Source organism: Rhizoctonia solani, chromosome 10, assembly GCF_016906535.1.
Source record: "Rhizoctonia solani chromosome 10, complete sequence".
Lineage (NCBI taxonomy): Eukaryota > Fungi > Basidiomycota > Agaricomycetes > Cantharellales > Ceratobasidiaceae > Rhizoctonia > Rhizoctonia solani.
Genome location: NC_057379.1, coordinates 163,262 through 188,619, shown reverse-complemented (window position 1 = coordinate 188,619; position 25,358 = coordinate 163,262). Strand labels below are relative to the sequence as shown.

The window sequence follows — 25,358 nt, the reverse complement described above, 5'->3', positions numbered from 1 at the left end:
AAACGAGCGAGAGCGAGCAGAGGTATCCGAAAACAGAGTCCAGTCATAAAAGATTCGGCCACCAGGGCACGAGTCTACTCGTCCAGCCCCGCCAGACCAACCGCCCGGGCCGTCACTTCGCCTTCCTCGCCTTCCTCGACGTCGAGTTTCAGATCCAGTCCGGTTTCCTTTGCACCTTCGCCGCGGACATTCTTGCTCTCGTCATCATGGCGTGGAGTTGCAATGGTTGTCATAGTTGGGGTACGCCCACTGCTGGTAAAGGTAAGCGCGGGCGATACCGGACTCATGCTACCGTCACTTCCAGAGCCAGTCGGAGACCGAGGAGAAAAGGCAGCGTCAAGTTGGAGAGGTTGAGCATGACGGTCCGAACCAATCGGGCTCGAGCGCTCCGAGCCCACGGCCCCGATGCCAGTGGTATAAATCGGGGGAGGCGCCCTAATGCTTCGCGTCAATCATTCATCATCTTCTCAAGACTCAATCAAAGCATACCGAACTTGGATTGCCGACGATTTGCGAGCCGGTACACCTTGTTCCAGCCGAGGAGCGTGAATGCTTGCCATTGTACCGATGCCGGCGCTAGAGCCCGTGGGCATCGAGGAAATGCGGCGGCCGGCAATCTCTTGTGGGGCAGAACGAATGGGAGGAACGCCAAGACCAATGGTGGGCCACCGGCCAGCAGGGGCTGGAGCACGACCAGGCTGAACCTCGAATGGATTGTCATTGTCTTCATCCTGTAAAAGAGTCAGCAAGTGTCAACACGGGGCAAAAGCTGTACCTACATTCTGGTTCACAATCACCACGACTTTGAGATCATAAGACCAGCCATTGAGACGCCAGCCATTGAGGCGAGCTTCAACATCCCGGGCCGCACTCAGAGACGGAAGTCTGTGCAACGCATGAGCAAAATCACACTTATCCAAGACGAATACGAACCTCATTACACCCGCCATACTATTAGGCATGCCGGGGGGACCTGCCATTTGACACACACGATTGTCTAAAATTCTGTGCGGAGCAAATAGCACATCGAGCTCCGAGCGCTGTATATTGACCGGCAACCTAAATGCACATCAGCCATGTAGCGTATGCATGCAACTAGACCGACGTTACCCTTCAACAAACACATCAGCAGGAGTCTCTTGAGGAACGGCTGGATCCTCGAGCACCGTCTCCAAAGACGAGCGTCCATTGGAAAACTTGGGACGAGGATTGGGACCTTGGAGAACAACAGGGGCAGACACAACGCGTGCGCGCCACGCCAAATCGTCAGCCTCGGCCGGGACAGACGGAGCCATCGGAGCGCTACGGGATGCAATGGGCTGGGGAGCATTGGCAGCCAGGAAGCGACTCGACTGGTCAAACATGCTCAGACGCTCCATGCGCTTTTCAAATGCATCCGACAGCTGAGAGTCGGTCGACGACTGGGGAATCTTCTGAGTCTGACGCGTAGATGAGTACAAGCCGCGACTCGTACTTGCGAACATACCTTGGCAAACGAGGGGTGAAGATCGCTGTACTGGCGAAGGGCGACAATGCAACGACGAGCCGATTCGATGTCCGCAAACCTAAGCACGCGTCAGCAGAGCATACAGCCACGACTCGAACCACATACAAAACAAACCCATAAGTACTGGATAACTTGTCAGATAAACATCTCAAACATGCAGCATAGACTCACGAAGGCTCAGGAGTGTTGAGACGGTCAAAAGTGCGCACGCTGGTAATGGGGCCAAACTCGGAGCACAAGTCGTAGAGCTGCGAAGTGGAGAAGAACGTGGGAAGACCATTAATGTAGACATTCGACGTGTTCTGGGGGTTAAACAGCGGATCGGTGCGTCCTCCCACGCGCTGGGCAAGGGCAGCAGCTGTATGGGAGCTCAGCACATGTCATTATACGCGTGAGATCAAGGCTTACGATTGGGCAAGGCAGCACTGGCAGAGAGATCGGCAAAGGTACCGACAGTGCCGTGGGCAGGAGCACCGACCGACGCGCGCCAGGGGTTCATGTCCGTCGGAGAGAGCAGCAGCGAGCGTGGCGCCTGGCTGGCTTGCTGTTGCATCCGCTGCAAGTGCTGTCGCTGGATCAGCTGCAGCTGTGGGTACGATGCAATCTGCATGTCCGCGTCCATCGCAAGTCTGGAAGGAGAACACCGTTTCTCTTAGCCGCCCTCCGAACCCCTTTATATATCCCACCCCCCAAGTCGGGCAGCTTCTCCCCCCGATTCGATGCATACAGTCACAAACAACGGTGGCGGTGCCATTCATTCACTTTAATCTAATCTACATTGCACCCCCTACCACCCCTGCCACCCGCGCTTCGATCCCCCCTGTCTGCGTCTCTTCGCCGGGACGTGTCCCAAACACAATATCCTTGAGCACCTGCGCGATCAGTCCGTGCTGTGCCTCGCGTGCGATCTTGGTGCTGCGGCCGACATCAGAGAAATGCAAATACCCAACTCAATATGACGCACCTATCCTTGACCACCTTGTTCAACGCACTCTCCTCGCGCCCCTTGTCTTCTTCTCCGCTCTTCGCTTTACCCTTGCGCCCACCCAGCACTTCTTCGGGGATACCTATTCTCCGCCAACATAGGGGCGAGGGAGGTACGCATCCACGTCCAATTCAGTCCCCATAAAATTATATATCCGCCCACACGTGAGCACACACGACCAAAAAGGCAACTCATCCAAGTCAGGGGGGGCGAAAATGCGATCGGTGGAGAAAGCACACGACCTACCTGCCAGTGCCGCGTTCCCCGCCGCCGCCCCTCGTTGCGTGAGTGATCCTTGGGCCTTGGCGAGCTTCGCTCCCAAGTCGGTCAACTGCGAGACCGCGTACGCTCGGTTCTGTACCATAGTCTATTCAGAACATTGGAGGTCTTTCTGTGCGGGGGATCTACCTACCGAGATGAGCGGGCTTTGGCTCAAGGTGTTGACCCAGTACTTGTTCCATAGCCGTCCGAGCAATTCATTGTCCAGTCTGTGACCCAGATTAGTACACTAGTTTCTTGACTTGCCCCGACTTACTTGGACTTGAACACTTCCACCTCGAGCGGATAATAGCTATTCGCATGCACACCGAAATCCTCAATCTTACTCAACGGGATCGACTGGTACTCGGCAACCTCACTCGCAGGAGCCTTGTAATCCGCAGGGAACGTCCTAAACGCACCAATATCCACTTTACCGGCAGAAATCGTCCGGTTCGGGTCAATCTACATCCCCGAGCCACCGGTGAATCAGAGACCGGTGCGAGCGGACAATGGGTGGTCAGACTCACCACAACAGCCACGAACGGATCTTGGAACTTTTGGTTCGTGCTTTGAGTATCCACGTCGATCCCCGAAAGCCAGCACCCATACCCGGGATGGGAATGATACCATCCAATCGCGTTTTCCAATCGGCCGGCCTGGGGCGAGGTATATTATGTAATTGGAGTATAAAGGTTGCGCGGAGATGGACGAATATGTAGTTAGACTGTGGAAATAAAGATATTTCAAGTCGCAAATGACACACCCTTTCCGAACCTTGCTGAAATGCAACCATATACTCGTTGGCCTCGTTCGCGGCATTAACGCGCGTCTCCGTTCCTAGTCCACAAATGGCCATTAGCCACACGTTCCTTTATCCTCTACCCAAGAGCCACTCTTTCCACCAAAAGCACAAACACACAACTCTTAAATGCCTCCGCTCTCCCCCATTATACTAGCCACACCAAGATCCACATCCCCGCCACGCCTTTTCCCCATCCTCTCCAAAAAAGAACAAGACTCAATCAAGACTAGACCCACCTTGGACAGGCAACGCAAACGAGTCCATCACGACCAAGCTCCGATCTGACGCCCGGACTTTTCCCTGCATCATACCCATGATCTCATATATCCCTCCCGACCTCGCGTGAATGACCATTTTGATCAACGCAATCACCGAAATGTGCACCTTTTTAAAGTAATGTGGGCTGCGAAACCACCAGTGCCAATCATTTCAATCGTGCTTGCATCGGTTTGGGAAAGGAAACGAGACTTACTCTTTCTTCCATGGTGCCTCCTTGTCGATCCTCACAGCTTCGGCTTTATCGTACACTAATATCTCGTCCGCGGCGTCTATTTCACGCACGTCGTTGGCGAGCGAGAAGGTTTTAAACGCTGTATCTGTATCCGAGTTCATGGCTTTTCCCCGAGTCGACTTGTCGCTCGGTGGTGGCGGGACGCGTCGCGCTATGGGAGCGGGGAGGTGGAGATAATTAGGGTTGATCGGGATGAGTGTGGGAGTAAGTCACGTGTAAAGGGTGTTCCGCGTTCATTGATGCTGCATGCCTTAAATTGCTAGAAATGATATCATGTTACCCAAACCCACTGGCGACGGGGAGGGATTGTGCGAGCCAGGTGGTATCGGTAGGAGACGAGCCCTAAACTCATTAGCAAGATTGGACCTTCAAAAGCACTGCATCTTCAAGACGGCTTAGCAAAGTGGTTACTGCGATTGATTAGAAATCAATTCCTCTCTGAGGGCGTAGGTTCGAGTCCTACAGTCGTCGCTTCAATCGGTCTTTTTTGTCGTGACCACAATAATAGCATTATTTCCGTGGACTTGGGCGTTTTTGAAGGCACGGCTTAAAGTTATGATGCATAATTTTGGTACGCTTTTCCTGGCCATTCGCAATTACAACGTTCCACTCGAGATAACTATGGCCTGTATGGGTCACTTGTGAGAAGATTATGCGGGGTAAACCTGTTGATTGATAACCTCCAAATTACGATCCCAAGGTTATGAAACCCTGTCCTTTTACGACGTAAATTTTATCCAAACTAGTTTGCATAGGCTTATAATTATCCCTAACTACATTGCATGAGTGACATGTACTGTAGAGTCTATTTAATGGATGTTTTCGTCACAAAAGCTCTGCTGGGCATCGCAGCGACACTCTTTGTATGGAACAGCATCCTACCGCATTAATTTTGGATTGAAATCGTTTATCTTTGACACATATACGTACTCAAACTTTATATGGATAGCGGTATATGCCAAGGGGTGCCAAAGTCACGCCGATCGAACCTACGTTCACCGAGTGGCCCGCCCATCCTCCGGCATGTTTTTGAAGCATCCCACATAATATATCAATATATTGTCATTTTGTATGATAATCGGCGTAAGCTGGTAGCCGACCTAAAAGTGCATTTCCTTCAGGACACACTTCAATATCTTACACTCTCATATCCCACTGCTTTCACGTTCTCATCCCTCTCCTAAGATCATCCCTCTATATTCCCGTCAATGTATCAGTCCCGTCTATATGCTACATTTCGAGTCATTGGGTAGCGGCCTTGGTCATAACCATAAGTTGCTGCGCGAATGAGTTTACTACAGGCAACAATGAAACCCCCACCTTCGGCGATGTACTTCCCGGTATAGAAATCAAGGCGAGGTAGCCAAGCGGTCTAAGGCGCTAGACTAAGGTGTTTAATCACAAACGGCTGAAATCTAGTTCTTCGGAGCGTGGGTTCGAATCCCACCCTCGTCATTGTGATGTACTGGCTCACAATAGCCCATCGGATCTTTTTGGTTGGCGGGCTAAGCCAAAATTTTGCTGTGGACTTCCCTTTAAATTCGGAGCTATTCTGTACACGATATTCGGGCTAGTGAATACTTGCACAGTGCTGGTTCTTCCGTTTTGTTCCAATTCAATCTGATCGGCCTAGTATTACAATTGACGATCAGCGAAAGATCGAATTCATATTTTTAACCCTCTCAGCCCTTTCAGTTTCGCTTTCGTGCATTTTCTGAAGAACACACAATCATATAACCTATGGTTACATATTTGAAAAGATAAAGCGTTGGCCGCTCTAGATATATGCGCTGTGGCGTGTATTTCGGACGTTCAGATGTCTTTCATTGCAATCAAGGCAAGTACCTGTTAGATAATGTATACAGAAAACCATGTTGGCTTTTGAGTTACAGGTTACTTGAAGGATAGTCATAGAGCACAAGTGAATCTATCGTGTTCACATACTTTATGTCAGCACGAGTACATCACAGAGCTAGCTACGTGTACAAGTAAAAACGATAATATTGGTACCAATTCAATCACAAAGTGCTAACTAATTTACAACCAAGTGGATACTTTACAAGATCGAAACCTCAAATAAGCGAAAAAACCAACTCTTGTATGCGGCGCAATCTACAACCGCGCAAGAGTCTCGAGCTCAGGCTCCCACTGCTCGTAGACCCTTACCACCGCATCGAATTTGTCTACCTGGATTTCTCCGGCGTAAGTCTGCACCGCAACTTCGATCTGATCTCCGTGCAACAAATAACGCCAAATGTCATCGTGTTTATCGACAACTCTTCGCCCTCCATCTTGGCAGGAGACCAAACTTGTCGAATCAAAACACGGCCAAAATAACTCGGAGCCATCGGAGCGGGTGCAAGTATCATGCTGGTTTGACCGTACAATACGAAGATAGAAATCGCTCCATTGGCTAGTTGTCTGTTCCCGCATGTCAGCTAATGATGCCGACAATGATAACGATAGACAATTTTACCACGTGCATATCATCTCCGGCATATCTCACGACAATACCAATCTTTCCCACCTCTCTTTTTCCAGAGAAATCAAGTTTCGGAGTCCGTACTAGGGGTGCTTTAGATAGAGGTAGCCGCGCAAGTCGAAAAAATCCGTGATAAAGTGGAGGTGGAACAGGACGAGCGCATGTGTAACGCTTAGAGAGGAACGGACTTGGGCGGGGAGAAACGAGCCGAGCAAAATAGAATATATGCAGGACAAGTTCCGTGGGGAGGCTCGGTCGACGATTAGAATAAGATCCATGGATTAGTGCAACAGCGAGCTGGTAATAGTAGACTAGTACAGAATCCGCTCCCAAAGTATCGTAACAGATTTTCTCGTCAATTGAGAATAGGGACTGGCAGGATGAAAGTACTTCCATGGTGCCTATTAATCAAGGCGGAGACAAGAGGGCCTGGAAAGCGGGATGAGGTTTTACCATCCAATTTTATAGGGCAGCTAAGCCAATGTAACGGAGTCGAGACAGAGATAACCCTGTCACCCCATGCCATCAAACTGCCAGCATGTCCGGGCCGTTGGATCATACAAAGTGGCAGACACCCCCAAGTACATTGAGGTAATGTGGGGCATCAGCCTCAGCCGGATTATTAAAAGAGCAATCGGGAATGTAGACATACCGCGCAAAATATCGCTTGCCGGTACCGGCAAAGGAGGCCGAAGTTAAGATAAAGGCCATATGGAAGACTGTTGTATTAGCAGATAGCTGTTTATATCGTTATCGTCCCCGACACGTAGTTGGTTCTGGTTCCCCAGTAACTATTGTGGGATTCGAATTTAAGTTTTTATTCAGCCACAAGTGGGATGAGCAGATAATACATTGTATGGCCGGAGAGATGGGTTCCGATAGGTACCTAATAATTCCGCGTCAGGGCCTCACGGCTTATAAGCGCCCGTTCATCCTTCCAACGGATACAAGGCATCGATCACCTTCTTGAATATCTTCAAATCTTCTTTTGCATCTTCTGGGGTAGTTTTGACGGTCGATCCATTCACAACAGAATCGTATAGTGCTTCGTACTGGCATGTATATGTATCTTGATACGTTGGGCGGATTATTCGTTCATGGTAATGACCATTGGGGTCATTCTCAGAAACAGTCAAAGTGATAGGAAGCCCCTAATGATCTTGTCAGTCTCCGATTGGTAGCTCAGGCTAATAAGTCTACCTTCACAAAAGGGGTGTCATAAGTGACTTTGACCCGTTTGCCGTCACCATATACTTCAAGGTGTGCATCGAATTTTCCCACAGTATCGATACCGGTTTCATATGTCGTCATGAAGCCGTCATACTTTCGGAGGATATTAGTAGATTTACATCTCAAGCATACTTATCATGAGGCTTACCTCGAACAGAGCTGTAATAAACATTCCATCTGTGATCTTCCCGGCTCCGATACATCGCTTCGGAGGACCCAGTAGCTCCCGCATCGCCGAGAGATCATGGGAGCCTAACCCCCCGAGTAGACGGTATGTAAACACCTTATCCGAGTCTTTGGCGCGCTGAGCGCCGAGAGCCGTGTTACTGATTGTCTGAGCACGCCCAACGCGATCGGCACTAAATTCCGGAGAAAAATCATCAAAGCGTCCAGGGAAAGTCCCGGATTGATCTATGAAGAATTTATTCTGATCCAAGCAGAGAATGAGTGCAAGCTCTTCTCGCATATAAAGGCAACGCTAACCGGTCCAATAATGTCTCGAACACGAGCATACTGAATCTTATTCATGTTGTGTACGATTTTAACGGCTTCCAGAAAGGCAGGTGCATAACGCCTCATATATCCAACGAATATGATCACCTGTCGCCGAAGTGAGTGCCGGTCAGAGGTTTTGTTTAAATTTAACCCACGTTATTCTGCTTTTGCGCAGCTATGACCGAGTCTGCATCCTCATCAGTAACACCATCGGTTTCTCGATTAACACTTATTCAAGTATATCAGAGCGCGAAACGAAAGGCAATGATGAAGCTACCCACCATGCTTCCCAGCATTAGCCGCTTGGATTGCTAAAGGGGCCTGAGAAATAGTGTCCAAACTGAGGAATTACCCGTGGTCTACAAAGTAAGATGGACCCACATGGTATTCATCACCACTGAGGACAACAACAAGGTCAACATCATCTCTTTTCACCAAATCCAAGCTATCGAATTATATTAGAGTTATGAAACAGAGTTCGATAGACATACTTACGAATTTTCATGTAAATCATCAGAAGAAACTCCAAATTTGGCTGCACAGTGTTGAAGCGATAACTTTGATACGTCACAAAGGGCTGTCACCTTGAATTTGTGGGATAGCAGCTGAAGAGTGGGTAGCTAGTAGAGCAATAATACATGTTATCTCAATGTTTATTCAAGATTAGACAATAATCTACTTGCATGTATCGTTTGTGCCACTTCTGCGCCAATAACCCCTACACGAATGATGCGTTGAATCGACTGAGGCATAGTGTTGGGACGATAATGGTGGCTAGCTACGATGCATCGATTTTAATCGAGCCTCCCCACCAGTACCGACTTCATGCTTGCTGTATTCGCCGGTCTGCATGACGTGGCCAGTGATGTGGGTGCCAAGTCAGGTCGCAGACCGGTGATTTTGCCATGGCGGGTAGACCCGTGGCACGATTGACGTCTAAAATTTGCCGGTAGTGGGTGGCTCCATCGTATTTCGTTTGTTGAATGAGCAGCTGCTAGTTTCATTAAGACATATTAGTACATATACCGTGCTAAGCAGTAGCTAATTTGGAGAATGGGTTAACCCTACAAGGTGAGGACTCACCAGCATCCTTACCTTAGCCTTCGCAGCATTGGACCACTTGACACGATTGAAGAGAAGTTCGAGTAGATGTCGTCAACAGTGTCTGGTGAACAAGTGTCGGGCCGATGCTGGGGTTGCAAAACCATGGGGATAGTCGTATAGCACCGCAAGTGGAACTCCACAAAACGCCCAGAGAAGTGATGCTGGCCCATTGGATTCCTTTCCTACGTATTCGAGTTCAATAGCCTGAAATCCAGTAGAGTTCTCTGATACCGCATAAATTAAAGTATAATTGTTCGAATGCTCTACCTCTTAGTCCTCTTAATTAAGCTTGGTTTTATAACCATGTAAATGGCCGCTGAGAGCATCACAGTAACGCCAGTATTGTGAGAAATGGCAGAAGCATATTATTAATTCGAATAAACACCATATGACCAACTCAATTACAAGATACCAGCAGAGATCAACGGAGACGTCACAAGATACTCCACGAGATCAAACAATTGGCTTGTTCCGGCCAAGATAGTATTTAGGAATGTACTCATCTCTTAGTCGTTCAGGCTAAGCAAAACGTATTAACTTTAACCTTAAAGGTGCGAATAATTTGACGTTAACTTACAGCTTCCATGAATACCACGGCCATTCCAGTGGCAAGGTGCTACATTGTAAGAGGGTGAGACCAAGGTTTAAGGCGCTTGCTATTTCAGACTTACGGGATCGATGTGCTGCAGGGTATGATGTCAGCGATCCGAGTGTTACGCCGAGATATGAGATAACTCACGCAGTGCAAAATAACAGGGCCGACGTCTTCAGCGCGATAGCGAAAAGCCGCCCACGCCTTTCCAGTAAGATCAACGGGCTAGGTTTTTGATCAAGTAAGATTAACGTGTTATCCGTCTATTGATTTCGCCCATCCTTACCGTCACGAAATCATCACCTATCAGGAAAAATGAATTAAATGTATGCGCAATAACCAACAAATCAGACTTACGATAAGGCGGGTTGACAATGTTGATGTTTGTATAGTTTGCTTGAATGGCATCATAAATAGTTTCATAAGGGAAGTCGCCAGTACCAGATCCCTGAGAACCGCTGTTATTGGGCACATTTTTCACTCAAACATAATGCTGCATACCAAAAACCAAGCCTTGTTGCTATGTTTGTCTGTAGTAAAGTTACGTATCGATTTCACAGCGTATAAAAGTAAAGCCAACTGCTTACGCATAGGATGAGGAGGGTGGAGTGCTGGATTACCCGCATTGATGACCATAATGACATCGACCAGAGTTCCGTAAGGGTAGGAGAAATGGGTCCGATTATCCAGGTGCGAAAAGCTGGCAGGGTCAAATAGCAGAGGGATTGTATCATCGCTATGTTCGTGCCAAGGTACACCGTTCAAAGTCCATTCCATTTCCTCAGGGCGTTCGACATTAAGGCGAATCGTGCGATCAGCAGGCCCTAATAATAATATTAGAAAACAATAGGATATCATAGAGGGATGAAAAACCTTGGGGTGGAGGATTAGCGGGGTAAGGAGCAAGCGCATGAGTAGCAAGGTCAGTCCCGTTATTAATACTGGAAAAAATAAGACCCTCAGCATTCCATAGAAGAGTTTCTGAGAAAAGAACTCGCATATTTCCGACATAATCAATAAACTATGAAAGGCTGTTATTTAGTGAAAAATCCCTAAATTCGCTCAGTTAAATAAACCTACGGGGCTCTTGGCGGTGGGGGTTGTTTTGACTGGAGGTCCAGTTGCAGTGGTCGAGCCTCTCTTAGTGTAAGACAATACACCAAAGCCGGATTGCATTTGGGGGACAACCTAGATGGCAAAATGAGTCGCCAGCTTAGACAAGGCTTTGTTATGACATGAACTAACAGCGGCGGCTGTAAAGAGAATCAATCAAAAGCTAATCCTTTCCAATGTCAATCCTCAACACTTACCGACCCGTACTACATAATCATCAACAGGTTGGTCAAGCTAAGGAAGTTTTCACATCAGTAAATAAACATGAAAATGCCACGGGCCTCATGCCTTAACAAAGAACGAATAGCGTTCCCCTGATGGGACATTGTTACTAAGAACTGCCACCAGAAACGTGTAGCTACGTACCGACAGGGATGGTGATAGAGTTCGCCTTCTTAATCCTGACATAATTTCCATCCGCAGCGTCTTAAGATGGTATGAGCACAAGTAATTGACTAATAAGTAGTCGCTCACAGATATAAAGTGTGTGAGAATCGACAGAGACCCGCAGATCCCAGAGGGCCCCACTGTTCTTTTAACCAAAAATCGTATAAGTTACTCGCCAGCGCATGGTCATCTTGTTCCTCACCAATAAGTTGAACGCGACCCACTTATCGTTCTTGTTAACAACCCAGTGCTGGAGGTTAGTAGTAGTATTGGTGCATTCATAAAACACCTTCGAGGATCTACGAAAGTCAATAAACTTGCCTCGATTCGTTGTTGAAGAGCTTACACAATATCAGGCTAAAACTCAATTCGTTCAGCATATAGATAGATAACTTCATATATTGATGACATACCTTCGAGTCTGAGAAAGGATACATAACTGTATTGTTCGGAGACATGCATCTGGTGTATGTGTGGATTAGCTTTGGTGTGAGATAACCCGGTTGAATACATACCCTTTGGGCGTGAGGGGCTTCTGAACGTCGAGAACCAAAGGTTCGACAATTGCTTTATTGGGGCAAGCTACTTGTCCTCTGCCATTAACTAACGCCAACATTTTCTCAGTCTCATTGAAATATAACAATAACTTGTTTGACTCACTCAGAATATTATCAACGCAGAGCTGCTCGATTCCAGTTCGTTTCCATTCAGACATCCACCAATCAGACATGTAGTGCTTGTAATCGTAACTATTCGAGAATAGATCAGCTAGATATATGCACAACAGCAGGTTGGCCTACGTGTTGAACATCAGCGCATTATTAGCTGCCTTCTCGAGGCGTTTGATTGTATCCGGGTTGGTCGAAATTTGTTTGAACGGGTTGGCACGGGTAGGTCTTGGCCGGATAAAGATAGTTCCTTTGAGACCGTCGTCCATTTGCATTTTCTGCCTAGCGTTAATTCAAGGTATTCAAAATGGTATTTGAAACTCACATAATGCGAATGATACCCTGATATAAACAGCTCATTTAGTGTAATTGTAAGCGGTGTGATAACTGAACATACAGTGGAAGCCATATTGGGTGAGGTTGAACCGATAGATGAAATCCTGTCCGACTGATATGGGATATCTTTGGGAAAGTTTAGTGGACTGAACATTATTCAAGGAATGATTCTCATACTGAGTAAGGCCTGGTACACCATCGGACCAAGGTGTTCCCTTCTGCTCGATCCTAATTTTGGCAAACAGTTGAGCCTACGTGCCGGTGACCGATTCCAAGCATTGACCCACCCATGCCAGTGAATAGTGGTAGGTTCAAACCCATGATTAATAACTCGAATCTATGGGATAAAATTCAGAAAAAGGTATGAATAACATCTTAATAACTCACTTCAGCCTGGTCCCCTTCATCAAACACTAGATGTGGTCCAGGTGTTTGGCCGTTTATTAGCCATGCTCCTCGAGGGTTACCTATATGATCCATTAGAAAAACACAGACCTTGGCAATTAATTTTAAACTTTCGTACCGTCAGGGGAGATAGTGCCGTTAGTGATCTAATGTACATGTCCATTGGCGACTGTCAGCGGGTCATACGACTCATACCAAGCATTGAAGAACTCACCGTGAGGGTGTACTTGACCAACTTGGCATCCACCAGAGCGACCCAAAGGAGAGCGACCGTCGGGAACAAGGTAGATATACGCATTAAGACGCAATGTGATATATGATAGTGAATGTAGACCAGGAATTAGGTAGTGGTGGTGTAAAAGACTAATAGTAATGCGTGAGGTAGTGTAAAGAGTGAGAGACAAGCAAAACCAGTGCAAAGGAAGGAACCAAGGCTGATGCTATTTCTGGTGGGAGTCTCTGTTGGGCTAAATAGGATTGGCCATGGTCGGTGGATGCTCAGTTCCGTTCTGAGTCACCGAAAACGTTTCCCATCAAGGGGTTGGAGCACGCACTAGTAAGGTTGATTCTGATTCGGTGACGAGTTCATATTGCAAGGCACAATACCAAGTTTGAATGTGCCGATATCAACGTAAATCATTCGAGAAGAAATCGAATAACGAGATGCGTCGAAGTCTCAATAGAACAATTTCATGCTCCGAATATGCACAGAATCGCAAGAGATGGCAGTTGCTTCCAGCAAATAAAATTGTGAGCACGATCGTTTCCTCTGGGTATCACCATGAGGCGCTACTGTTCAACATGGATAGGTGCACACCGTTAAACGACAGTTTTTCCCAAAATATGGTGTGTGGCATACTGAGCGGTAATCACAACTGCGGAAGCTTCGCACATAATTGAGCCACCACTCCAAGAGGCTATGTCGCAATTGTGCGAAAACCGCAAGTTGAAGGCCTAAGGGAAAAGATCGATCAATAGTCATTATTGAGGAGCTCAGCTGAGACCATTAAGGATCTATCGAGTGCCCAGGTTCAATATGGCTCCATCCAAGAAACATTGATTTTTATAGAACTAAATTTGCCACACAGAGGCCGACCATCATCCGAGTATTTGATAACGAGGTGCATTCCGAGAAACCGGATGTCCAATGAGAGATCTCTGATTCATTGGCAAGGTCAGTCGATGTCTAGAGTAGAGTATAGTATAGCACAGTGTCGGAGCCATAGTGAAACTATCTATTTTGGTCCTTTTAGAGAAAACCTTGCGTGTTGCATTTCAAACATTTAGTATGTGAAGCATCACCGTCAGTGACGCAGTGTGAAAGTAGTCATCCGTACTGTAACACTGTAACATTCACGGTCTTACACAGCCATTAATGGTAATATATAGTCCCGCATATGGCACTTAAACCAATCAGGTCTATGCATATCCAATCTTAACTCAGATATGAAGGAAAAGAAACCTCAAGGCGTCTTTATCCTATTAGAACTTTTGTTAACCCACCTAATGCCCTCGTTTTGAGCTCTATTTATCCCCTCGGAGTGTCTAATCTCATGAAACAGCGATTCGTACCAGCCAAAGACGGATAGTAGTCTCACCGTCCCTTCGCCCCTACGACAAAGGTGTGGTACAGGTCATCCCAAAGAATCGAAAAAATCAATTACCGTAGTGATTCCACCAAAAGCTCAAGTATGCTACAATCGGCGCGTTGAATCACAAATTAAATGGTAGGACATATGGGTGCATGCTTGTGGTCACACATATGCCGCAAGAGGACTGCCTCGTAAAAAGTTTGCGATGAGACAAAACTTGAAGCTAACTGTTACAATTTAACACCCCAAAAGACCGAACAAACTAATACCTGAGGTCTAGGGGAAAAGTGTAGGCATGGTGGAGAGAAGCGAGCATGTGAGCTCAACAGTACACTTGGTCCTCTGTGGGAAATATCGGGACATACCCTGACGATATGACGCATTCTCTACAGAATTCGATAGCTCATCACTTTTGTGCCTGGAGTCATATAACTTCAGAGATAATATAGTGGCACTCGTTCTCGGCCTCTAATCGCATTTGTCGCTGATTGTAAGCATCGTCCACGATTTGCACGTGGTCTTGACTCCTAATATATCCAAGCCTCGTAGGGGTATCCATGAGATTATGATACTGAACACAAGTATACTTTAGTTCACATCGCTGACTATTCGAACACAGTGTCTATCTCAAGGGGAAGAAGCAAAAATGTGACTGGTGCTACGCGTGTCACGTGTACGTCGGCATCATAACCGGATTCAGCACACTGCCAGTCTCGCCAAGCATGATCCTCGATCATATACACGGGACCTAGAGCTCTCGTAATGAGCTGTTATATATAGGTTTCATTTGGATACAGTCCAGAGTTTTTGAACCCGGGGATCGACACCATCAACAAGCAAGGTCTTGATCAAGCAAAGTGATCCGACTGCTACCAGTCGTAAAGTCCAAAGTCCTCTATCATCGAAACCACTGAATAAACTGAGATACTGTACGAACAGAAGAAACCAAAAGCGAGTGGGGCATGGTCCATATACATGTGTAGAAAAGTGTCATTAGGGAGAGGCAAGGCCGTGATACGGGACGCAATGCAAACGATGACCAAACGTTATGTCCATGAGTACTAAATCTATTTTTGGGAGTTCAGGGTTTCGATCTGAGTTGAGTGTAAATTACGAAAGGGTTGCCACAGAGCATAGACAATCGAAGGAGTCGATCAGATCGGGTCGGTAGTCACATTCCGGATGACTGTACTTACCAGTTCCTGATTAACCCTCTCAGTAGACCAATGCCAGAGATCAACATAACGATCATTGTCATTCCCAGGGCCATAAACGAAGGAGATGAAATATTCGGCGTGGCAGCACTACATGTCACGCACCTCCACCCAGCTGGCAACGACTATTAGCCTTAGCTACGAAAGTGAACATGAATAACCTACATTCAAGAGGTGTGTACGCGGCCGGAGTGTACATTGCAAACTTGAGGTTCTGGTTTGCATTCAAAAGCCCAGGTGCAGCGGCAACAGTCCACCCTCGCTCATCGAAAATCCGCAGGGTGTATGTCTCGGGCTGAAGCGGGTTGGCGCCTTGCTCAAACTGCTGTTGGTAAGCGTCCCACACCACCTGCGAACCAAGGGGTGTTATTACATCAGCACATCCCCTTTTCATGACACCTCATCCGCACCTGTGTAGCCGTGCCGGGGATTACGCCCACGACAGTTCCTGCTGATCCCGTCGGTCCAACGGGGTAGGTGTATCCATTTGCAGTGCAGTACGCGTGAAGAGTAAGCGAGGCTGGAGTGGAAAGCAAACTCGTGAAATTCCATCCGAAAGTGATAGGGTTATTGGCCATGATTTTATAGTACGATGGAGTAGCTGTGGAAGATGGGATCGTAAAGGATAGAGTGCCGGGAGGTGCAGTCTGGGGAATAGTGTTCGTAGAGCCCGAGCTCGCAGGGGCGGTCGCTAAACGAACATCACCGCGTCAATAAAATAAACGAATGGATCACAAATAAATTGTACTGACAAGACCCAACCTGCGATCCACCGTTGCTCACGGTTTGCTGATTTCCCTGTGACGAAGACATGGCTGGCAAAGGTGGTGAAGACGGAGACGGAGGGGATGGCGACGGTGGACAGACGCAAATTCGAATTCGGTGCAAAGAGCCCTAAGCTGACTCAGCCACGTGATCAATCCATGCTCTGCTCTTTTCCACCATGGCTAAGAATACTCGCTCGGCGTCCGGCGGATACTCGATGTGTGTCCACTAGAGCCCGAAATCTCTCTGGAAGATACTGGGAACTCGCTAGACTACATTCCCCGCATCCGGCCGAGAGGCATGTTCTCGACCATGAAGCGACCAAAGCTGCGATTGTAGATCAGACAGGGCTCAAGGCTACCACGGACGTAATCTCACCGTCAGCCAGTACACCCAAAGATATATTCTTAGGAGGAATAAAAATACCTCAGAGACCTAAACCTCCAGAATCAGATGGCACGTCCACGACCCTTGCACATCGCTCACTATTGATGAATGATTACAGAATGCTGTATGTCCGGCTGTGCGGTCTGTGTCTACGATTTATATTTCTCTTCACTCGACGATTACAAGAAGGAAGCCCGGAATGCCCGTGGCAGACTCCGCGAGCTATCTATTCCTATGCATGAATGGCCGGGAGATCTTCAAAAGCAAGAAATGAAGGAAGTTACTGCCAGTAACGAAGAAGAAAAAGAGGGACTGGATAACTTGGATCTCGATCCGACCATGAAAGCATTCCTGATGCTTGAAAAACAACTTGGGAAGAGGTAGGGAACTTTCGGCAGAACTGCTAGTGTATTGATCTACCGACTTATTGTAGAAATTCTTAACCTTATACGATCTCTCAGGTGTACCTGTGCTGTAGAACTGTCGACTTGAGGAGAAAATATTAATTACTCATGAACACCGATACTAGCTCGTTGACGGAAATCACCCATGCTGCTGCGTTTCTCGAGCGAATTACTCCCATCATAATTCACCATTGACTGGTCGCCCACCAAGTTCACTATATCTTTGGTCTGTGAGAACCTTTAGCAGTGCATATGTCCCAGATGGATAGGAACCCATTAAGGATTTCGGCACTTTTAGGGAAGGAATGTGATTCCGGCATTGGCTAGTTGAGTACGAAATCATCAGGAACAAAACGCTTAATCCGAATATTCTTGGCATCTGTGTATCTGCAAATAATATTACCCTACATGGGCCCATCTTTGAAACATTATATCATAGTAACTTGCGACTGCAATCATCGAATATTATGACTTTCTCCCCGAAAGACCCCGATGCTCCTGTCCTTATATCACATCAGCTATTGCACGTTGAATGATGATTCTGGTTCTGTCGTTCTCCCAGCCAAGTCCCTGCCGCTGCTTTGGTCACTAGTAAGGACGATGGCAGTCTACTTTAGGCTCCTTCAATCTAACCGGATAGTAATATAACCTGGCGTGAAGTAGTTGTATCCACCGGCAAACCATCTCCAACTAATTGCGTAAATTTCACCGCTCGCTCGCAGAGCACGTGACGACAAGTCCCCTAGGTAGTGAAGATATACAAGATAATATACCAACAGAATTATTCCAGTCAGGTTGACCTTTCATAATCATGAGCCTCTAGTTTTCGTCGCATATACCGACAATGCCGACAATCCCTCGCTGGTAAATGGTGGGCCTACCACGCTGACTGGAATCCAGGGTACAGAAGTTTCGAACGATACTGAGATTTTCTCAGCCAATTCCATCAATTTCTCGGAAGGGAAATATAGGAGGTAAATTAGAGTAGAAATTTCGCACATTACGTTGGTGCACAGCATCAACTTGGGCGTCAATATATATGCATGGATCGGACTTTTTTTTTTGAATCCAGCATTTAACAAACTATGAGGGGAGAAAGCTAACCAACGCCACTACATGGAAAAGACACAACAGGAGCACAGGTGGAAGCACCAACAAAGCACAGCGGATTAGAACAGTTGTACGGTCACAGGGGTGGAATCGGGGTGCGATGGTTCTTGGCGAACCCCCAAAATGAGGAAAATCCACATCGAGTCTAGGTTTTGCCAAGCATCCGCACCTAAAACCAAGAACGCAAGGTCGCAAAGTACACAACGGCGAACTGAGGGTCTAGGTTCGCGAACATAGCGGTTGATTCACTTTTCTCAGAAAATCCACACCTTTGTGTTCTACTATGATAAATACCTGGCTGCTGGAGGAGCAGGTTAGTGTCTGGCTTCATCTATCGCCAAACCAGTGGCTATTCATCAAGATATCATCCTTCTCATTAGCTTGCTTTATTTGTTGAAACAATATCTGGGCTATGGTCTGATGGTTAGTATTTGCCGAGATTTGTTGGCCCGAGATACCCGGAATGGGGATCTCCAAAAAACAGACCAAAATGAAAACCTGAACGATACTGTTAAGCCTTCAATACATTCTGTAATCACTAGTGTTTCTACCAGCAAAGTCTTAAAGTTTGTGAGCCGGCGGGGATTCAAGCTTTCTGACTTGCAATTGATAGTATTCGAAGGGATCTCGGCGGTGGATTAGCGGGCCTAGAACCCATGCTTCCAGCGCACCCTAGCATGTGGCTGCGCACACGGCGACGAATCCAACGCCGAGATTGTCCCTGGGAAGAAAGTGACTCGCAGAACGGAACACAACTCTTCCTGGAGAAGAAGCAGTTTCATACCTAGGTATTTGAAGTGTGCTTCATGTGGATTCTCAATTCTTACCACCACATTCATTCTGTGTCATCTTTGGTATGAGGCTTACTTGCTTGAGTTCTCGTTTTCTGTCTATTGTAGCCTTGCTATCGGCTTCCTGGGTCTATGGCCAACAGCGCGTGAACAAAACTGTGGATGATACAGAAGTGTTTAGTTTATTTCGGCCAGATGGAATTCAATATGGTCCGGACTGGTATACGGAGCCGTACGATCACAACCGATTCAATGGCAGCTTGCACACTGTTAGAGCATCTATGTCAAATCTGATCTATTTTTTTCAAGGCAAGTGACATGTCCTATGCACCGTCGAATTGGCCCCCAAACATCGTGTAAACAGGCAATGCTATACATTATTATGCTGATCGCGACTACCCTCATGGACAAGCTCTTGTCTTCCTCGACGGTGATCAGAAAGGAGAGCCAGTACTATCCAATGCTTCATCACTTCAGTATCAGCAGCTACTCTGGAGCAAAGACAACCTTGGTCCTGGTGACCACCAAATAGTTATCAGTCATGTAGGGAAAGACGGAGAATATATTGGGCTTGATTACTTTGTGTAAGATCGTTAGGTTTGCTGTTTTGAAGTTGCAGCTAATCGGTACCAGCATCGAATCGGACCACGGGTTCACACCCTCACTCGCCGGGCCGTAAGTATACCTAGCTAGTCAACAAATTACTCCTTCAGACTGAATTTCATATTCTAGAGCAGCTTCAAGCATCCCAGCTGAAGCTGTGACGGTTGACGACAATGACCTTACCCGTGTTTCTTATTCTGTAGGTTGGGACCCTGCGGTTCAGGTACGTACTTTTCTCACCAATGGCTACTACATGATAGCCAATAATCCAGCCCAAGACGTCCCAATATCATGCATTCCATTACGGAAACACTATGCATCGGACTAGCCAGACTGGCGCATACGCTTCGTTCAAATTCAACGGTACAGCTGCCTGGTACTACACAGACTTGAGTCCTGGACACGGAAAGGTAAACGTGACATTGGATGGAGAACGAAGCTGGCTCGTGAGTGGTGATGCCACATTCATAGTGAGTTTTCTAGAATGACGAATTCAAACCTGGGCGGTTTCTTATTCCTACGTTTATAGTCCGCTCAGCGAGTACTATGGAACGTGTCGCATTTACCGTATGGTGAACACACTGTGGTTATAACCCATCAAGATACAGCTGGCCTATGGGCAACCCTTGATTTCTTCCGGTAAATATTTGTTTTAACGGATACCAAAGGTGTGATATATGCATATATTCGTTAGGTACCTCCCAACGTATGTCATGCATGCCCATCTGACTAATTGGGATCATTAACAACAACCCATATCTACAGTGAGCCTGCCTCACCTTCGCTGAAAACGAGTCTGCCAATAGGTCTGATTGTCGGAGGGGTTGTCGGAGGGGTTGTTATCTTTGCCTTGTGCGGAGTAGGGTATATGTTTGCGCGGCGCCGTCACACCCCGGCGCGTCCACCTTACTTTGAACCAAAGAACTCCGATGGACCTCCCTTGCTCAACCCCGGTCCTGGGTCTACCCATCAAATTCATTCTCAACCAGCATGGGGATATATTTCTGAGCCTTACCGGCCATCAACCCCAGTTATTTTACCTGCAAGTGAGCGTCGCGTTTTCGCTCAGATCAATCGCGCATTAAATTTAACGTTACATATAGATCTCGGACCTAGGGCATCAAAACAACCTATTCAGGGTACTAATGACCTTATCAGAGCATGTGGATCTTCTAACATGGCTAGTGGTAGCTGGAGAGCTATGTCAAGCACGAGCGAAGGCAGTGAGGTTAATACAAATAATATGGATAATCCTCCTCCCTATGTACAATCTTAAATAATTTTTTCCTCAGGAAACTACTGCGCTTTACATACCTTTATTATCCACAGCGATTCTCGTTCATCATCAACCAAAGGTTGGTCTTGATTTTTAAGGCCGGCTCTTGGGAGCTTCGTGTGGCACTATCATATGCAAGGTTCAGTACTCTCTCACAGTGCATGCGCAAACTTCCGGATCATGCCAATATACGGATGATTTTACTCAAAAGCTGTGATCAATTCAAGCTTGGAGCCCTTGCGACAACTAGTACTTTAGTAGAGTAGTTGTATGCTGCCAAGATCTTAAGAAGTCCCACCCATGTACATATGCTCACCCCTCGAGAACGGACAGGCCCAGGTTAGCCTCGCTATCGAGCTGAACCCTAGTATCGATGAAACTGAACTCAGTGAGTAAATGTTAATTACTTACTCTAATGTGGATGGCTATTCTACTTCTTAAGTAGGAAGGTACTGGGTCGGGCGCCAGGTACGGAGACTGCCGCTGGGGGCTTAGCAATGTTAAGGAAATGACTTGTCAAAACATCGGACCAGGAATTGACAGCGTTTTACACACACGGGAGTGAGTTATGTCAATAGGAGACTATTCACAGCGCAAATTTATGGGGCGAAATAATACGGATTGTTTTTAAATTTGTGAATAGGATAATAAGACAAGATGGAAGTTTTGCACGTGAACCGCCCATTGCCAGGTCTCTATATGATCTTTACAATCCGCCGCTTACACACGTAAGCCGGCATACCCATTGAGGACGATATTCATCCTTAGTCGCGTGTTATCCTGACATGTGTTGCGAAACCAAATGTTGTATAATAGTATCTTGGAAGTCCAAACTACCACAAATGGAATCCTATACATATCACGCGAGCACCCAACTCGTCAGAGCTATCTTAATCCCACGTTGACAATAGCTTGAAACTACGTCAATCTCTCTACTCTATACGAGAGCAACAAAAACCTTGCCTTCATTCCCGAGCAGTGTGGAGAGTTGCGACCAATACGCGACTCGGCTGATGGAGTAAGTCAATCAGACAAATAACCTGATTGCATTCGCAGACTAACTACGTGTCATCCCAAAGTGGAACAAAAGCTGAAAGCAAGCGCATGTTGGATACCATCTAAAAGGCTGATTCAACCACCGGGAGAGGTGCGGTATTTCCCAACCATCTGCATTGCCATCCTCGCAAAATGCTGGCAATTCTTCTCAGGCCGTTTAGGCGGGGATCGGTTATGTAGCAATCTTAGCGCCGCCGCACCCAATCTCTCGTTCCCACTTATCCAGAACCTGAATCCTCCAAAGCCTCCGGGACCATGGTTATTACTTCCTGGCGTAAATAAGCCATCATGATGGCTAGCTAGGATAAAGGAGAAGCTAGACACATGCGAAATTGTTTGTAGCTAGGTCGAGGGTGACAACTGAGGAGCAAAAGCCGCGTTGCATTAGATTCCATATCGGTTTAATCTAAGCTCAAAATCACTTATAACTACTCAGGGGTCGTTCCAAGCGTCAATCACTTAAACTCATAGTCGATATCAACTCGACATGCTATGTAACATCCTGGCGCCAATCACATCCTTTGTGGCAACGGAAAAATATAAATACCGCGCAGGTTGAAGCATTCACTTTGCTTCTCCTCTTGATGGCCCCCGCACCTTCTACTAAGAGTTGTACACCTAACGTACATTCTACAAACTCTACACATACTGATTCAAAGCGCTTACCTATATGGCGTATCTTAGATGTTCTGCTGCTGTTTGGTATGGGGAGTACATACATTCAGCGATTCAACCGGTACGCGATCGAAAGCTCCAACGCTGACAACGAAGGGATCGAATGGAGGCGCCGCCAGCAAAGAGAATGGACCCGTTTGAGCACCACCGTAAGCTCCTAATGTGGGACAAGTATATAAGACCCGTAGCTCACAATATCTTGCACACAACCAGTTAGCGCTGCTTGCCACTTTGATGGCAGCTATCCTAGCCCTGACTCCAGAGCCCCCTGCTCTGGCGACCGCACTGTGGCTCAGCGGTTCAGTGGTCGCAGTCGTTGGCCTCTTTGTAGCCAACTATTTATCTGTCAAGGCGTTGGATATATCTAACGACGAAATGAAGATTCTGGTCCAGAAGAAAAGATTCTCTGGCGCACATCTTGTCCCGATAGCCATTACCTGTCCACCTGTAGCCACGTACTGGTCGAGTTTACTGTTCACCATCGGAATGTTTGATTACACCATTAGATTTCCCTTTCCTACTCGGACGCATCTTGCTATTGCCCTAGTGCCTATGATAGTTGGCGTTATGAGTGTAATCGCAACAATGCTGTTGGGTGAGGTTTTAACTCGGGATATTGACCGAAGCCGCAAAAGAGCTTCTACTACCGATAATTCCGGTGCGTGACAATTACCATCACCTTACGGAAAGTATTCGTATTCACCTCGTGCTTTCTTATAAGGCACTATAGCAGCATGATGAATTGAGTGAAGTTATTACTGGTGCTTTTCATCGAAGAGATTTATATGTATCGATTTCCTCGGCCATGCGCGTCGAGTGGACATCAAGATTGTTTCCAAGTTTGTATCATAGCTATACCAATATTATTTGCGGATAATTTAATAACTTATCAATGATAAAGATGGAGTGTACCGAGGCTTTACCGCCAACTATATCACCTTGAAATACCATATACTTTGAAACTAATGAGAGTTAAGCATAAGAGCAAGGGAAGGGGAAACACACTAGGTATGAATAAGAGATGCGCCCAGTATACAGCCTAGTGATTACACCACCTCACTGAATGCATAGATCCTCTTGGGCTAATATAGTTCAAATTAATGTGCGTAGTGGAGTATCAATATCTAACAACTTACTGCAATCCCATGGCTAAAGCAAGTGAGACCTACATCGTAGACATGTCATTACTTAAGATAAAGTTTCTGAGCTGCGAGTATTGCTAATCTGAAGCTGTCAAAAGGTCCGGGCGCCTCAAATTTTGCTTATTTTACATACGAGATGTAGTAACCTGAACGCAAGCTAGCTTGAGACCAAGTAAGGACTATCCTTAGAGTGATATAGCTGAACCTTATAGGCTCTATATGGCATAAAGCAAGTTCGACTGACCCAGGTTATACGGCTAGTTGTCAAGGTCGAGATTAAATGGAGAGTACGAACCTTTGTTTGGTTGCGCACACACGCTGGGTTCTCGCTCGACAACTTGGGCGACCGAGAAATTTCGAGAGCCACAAGAACCACTTTTAGTAGTTCGCTATTAATGAGACCCCTGATATGTTCCGGTCAGAGTTTATCTTGGCCTTCAAAGACAGTGTAAATTATAAAAGGCGAAAAAATCGGGCTCAAGAGTCATTCGATTCCGGATTCACTGCTAGTGGAGAGTGTTAGTTGACCCGAGCAAGATACGAGTCCAGAGATATTTTAGTGTCCACAGATATCAATCTTGTGAGGCTCCAGTCCTAGAAATGTCCCACTAATCATATTAGGAAATATAAAGACGAAACCGCTGCGACCCCCCAAGTGGCCTTGCTTACGTTGTCGACAGGGAGGATTACGTCATGGTACTATTAAGACCCAGCGCCGAGATTTTCCAAGAGGTGCTCTTTTCGGGGTAAATTAGCCAAAGTTCCTCATGAACCAATGCGTTCACTCAGTCCCTCTACTCGTCATTCAAAGCACTAGTGATATCACTCTGCAAGACTGTGACGCTCAGGTTGATGCTAAGTGCGCGTATACGTTTGGAGCAGGTTTGCCAAGAACCCTATATGAGGATACGTCGCCTGATCATTGTGATTAATGGGTTCCACGCTTCCCGAGAAGTAGCCGACATATCGCTTGGTGAATAATCAGGATAACAAACTCGCGCTCTAAAGCCTTGATTTACAGGGAAATTTTCTATGCGAGAGAAAAATCTAACGCGCTCGTAAGATCATTTATGAATGGGACCAGCCTTGGGCGGTGCCAGTGCCACCGGCCACCGAGACATCAAGGGGATAGAGTGGCCGAATCTTGGCTGAAACCCGGGCAGGAAAACTGGAATTCAGATATCGCCGGGCGAGATGTTTCCTGATATGGTACGTATCGCGTGTCGTTAAGATTATGCTGTACAGACACGCCGTTGTACCAAGACTTTCATACAGCAGTGTGCATGGCCGGGACCGAGGAAAAAGGCGCTTCCTACTGCTACGCGTACCATACAACTATCGGAGCACGCGAGAGTAAATATATAGCGACAAAGACTCTAGATTCTGACCATTATGTCAGTAGGGAATTCAAACATAAATGACATCCACGATGTAGTATCCGGGGCGGGATGCATGCGCTCGCCTC

The 25,358-nt window shown here is 46.8% G+C and overlaps 6 protein-coding genes and 2 non-coding genes across 8 annotated transcripts; 5 read left to right on the top strand and 3 right to left on the bottom strand.

The window, feature by feature from the left end:
* Positions 1-74: 74 nt before the first annotated feature.
* RhiXN_08252 (COP9 signalosome complex subunit 5) lies at positions 75-4,167 on the bottom strand (the record flags this gene model as incomplete). The annotated part of the gene is made up of 18 exons (XM_043328068.1): positions 75-435; positions 490-731; positions 780-885; positions 934-1,059; positions 1,111-1,439; positions 1,487-1,565; positions 1,613-1,630; positions 1,679-1,865; positions 1,916-2,111; positions 2,299-2,422; positions 2,472-2,574; positions 2,739-2,847; positions 2,905-2,980; positions 3,028-3,215; positions 3,281-3,409; positions 3,517-3,590; positions 3,792-3,958; positions 4,028-4,167. 18 exons carry the CDS (start codon positions 4,165-4,167, stop codon positions 75-77), a joined length of 2,754 nt encoding a protein of 917 aa, XP_043183453.1.
* Positions 4,168-4,455: 288 nt separating this feature from the next.
* RhiXN_12421 lies at positions 4,456-4,537 on the top strand. The gene has a single exon. It is a non-coding gene; the product is annotated as a tRNA-Ser (tRNA).
* An 882-nt stretch (positions 4,538-5,419) lies between these two features.
* Positions 5,420-5,521, top strand: RhiXN_12422. The gene has a single exon. It is a non-coding gene; the product is annotated as a tRNA-Leu (tRNA).
* A 657-nt stretch (positions 5,522-6,178) lies between these two features.
* On the bottom strand, positions 6,179-13,176 carry RhiXN_08251 (Multicopper oxidase; the record flags this gene model as incomplete). The annotated part of the gene is made up of 37 exons (XM_043328067.1): positions 6,179-6,487; positions 7,511-7,699; positions 7,749-7,871; positions 7,927-8,205; positions 8,262-8,378; positions 8,429-8,490; positions 8,555-8,594; positions 8,655-8,718; positions 8,769-8,893; positions 9,166-9,267; positions 9,955-9,993; positions 10,049-10,060; positions 10,117-10,194; positions 10,256-10,272; positions 10,327-10,417; positions 10,471-10,499; positions 10,557-10,793; positions 10,843-10,990; positions 11,050-11,157; positions 11,215-11,222; positions 11,280-11,316; positions 11,377-11,396; positions 11,449-11,508; positions 11,557-11,614; positions 11,672-11,768; positions 11,816-11,826; positions 11,883-11,931; positions 11,985-12,072; positions 12,130-12,218; positions 12,270-12,415; positions 12,463-12,479; positions 12,535-12,599; positions 12,651-12,701; positions 12,761-12,810; positions 12,861-12,940; positions 12,997-13,024; positions 13,093-13,176. 37 exons carry the CDS (start codon positions 13,174-13,176, stop codon positions 6,179-6,181), a joined length of 3,207 nt encoding a protein of 1,068 aa, XP_043183452.1.
* A 2,486-nt stretch (positions 13,177-15,662) lies between these two features.
* RhiXN_08250 (uncharacterized protein) lies at positions 15,663-16,497 on the bottom strand (the record flags this gene model as incomplete). The annotated part of the gene is made up of 4 exons (XM_043328066.1): positions 15,663-15,799; positions 15,850-16,033; positions 16,095-16,375; positions 16,437-16,497. The coding sequence occupies 4 exons, from the start codon at positions 16,495-16,497 to the stop codon at positions 15,663-15,665; spliced, it is 663 nt and encodes a 220-aa protein (XP_043183451.1).
* Positions 16,498-16,627: 130 nt separating this feature from the next.
* Positions 16,628-17,220, top strand: RhiXN_08249 (oxidoreductase family protein; the record flags this gene model as incomplete). Its single annotated transcript, XM_043328065.1, has 3 exons — positions 16,628-16,668; positions 16,721-16,964; positions 17,023-17,220. 3 exons carry the CDS (start codon positions 16,628-16,630, stop codon positions 17,218-17,220), a joined length of 483 nt encoding a protein of 160 aa, XP_043183450.1.
* Positions 17,221-19,336: 2,116 nt separating this feature from the next.
* On the top strand, positions 19,337-21,020 carry RhiXN_08248 (uncharacterized protein; the record flags this gene model as incomplete). The annotated part of the gene is made up of 9 exons (XM_043328064.1): positions 19,337-19,373; positions 19,506-19,725; positions 19,775-19,816; positions 19,874-19,967; positions 20,017-20,214; positions 20,274-20,383; positions 20,439-20,450; positions 20,510-20,790; positions 20,848-21,020. 9 exons carry the CDS (start codon positions 19,337-19,339, stop codon positions 21,018-21,020), a joined length of 1,167 nt encoding a protein of 388 aa, XP_043183449.1.
* A 1,760-nt stretch (positions 21,021-22,780) lies between these two features.
* Positions 22,781-23,417, top strand: RhiXN_08247 (uncharacterized protein; the record flags this gene model as incomplete). Its single annotated transcript, XM_043328063.1, has 2 exons — positions 22,781-22,900; positions 22,965-23,417. The coding sequence occupies 2 exons, from the start codon at positions 22,781-22,783 to the stop codon at positions 23,415-23,417; spliced, it is 573 nt and encodes a 190-aa protein (XP_043183448.1).
* Between the last annotated feature and the right edge of the window lie 1,941 nt (positions 23,418-25,358).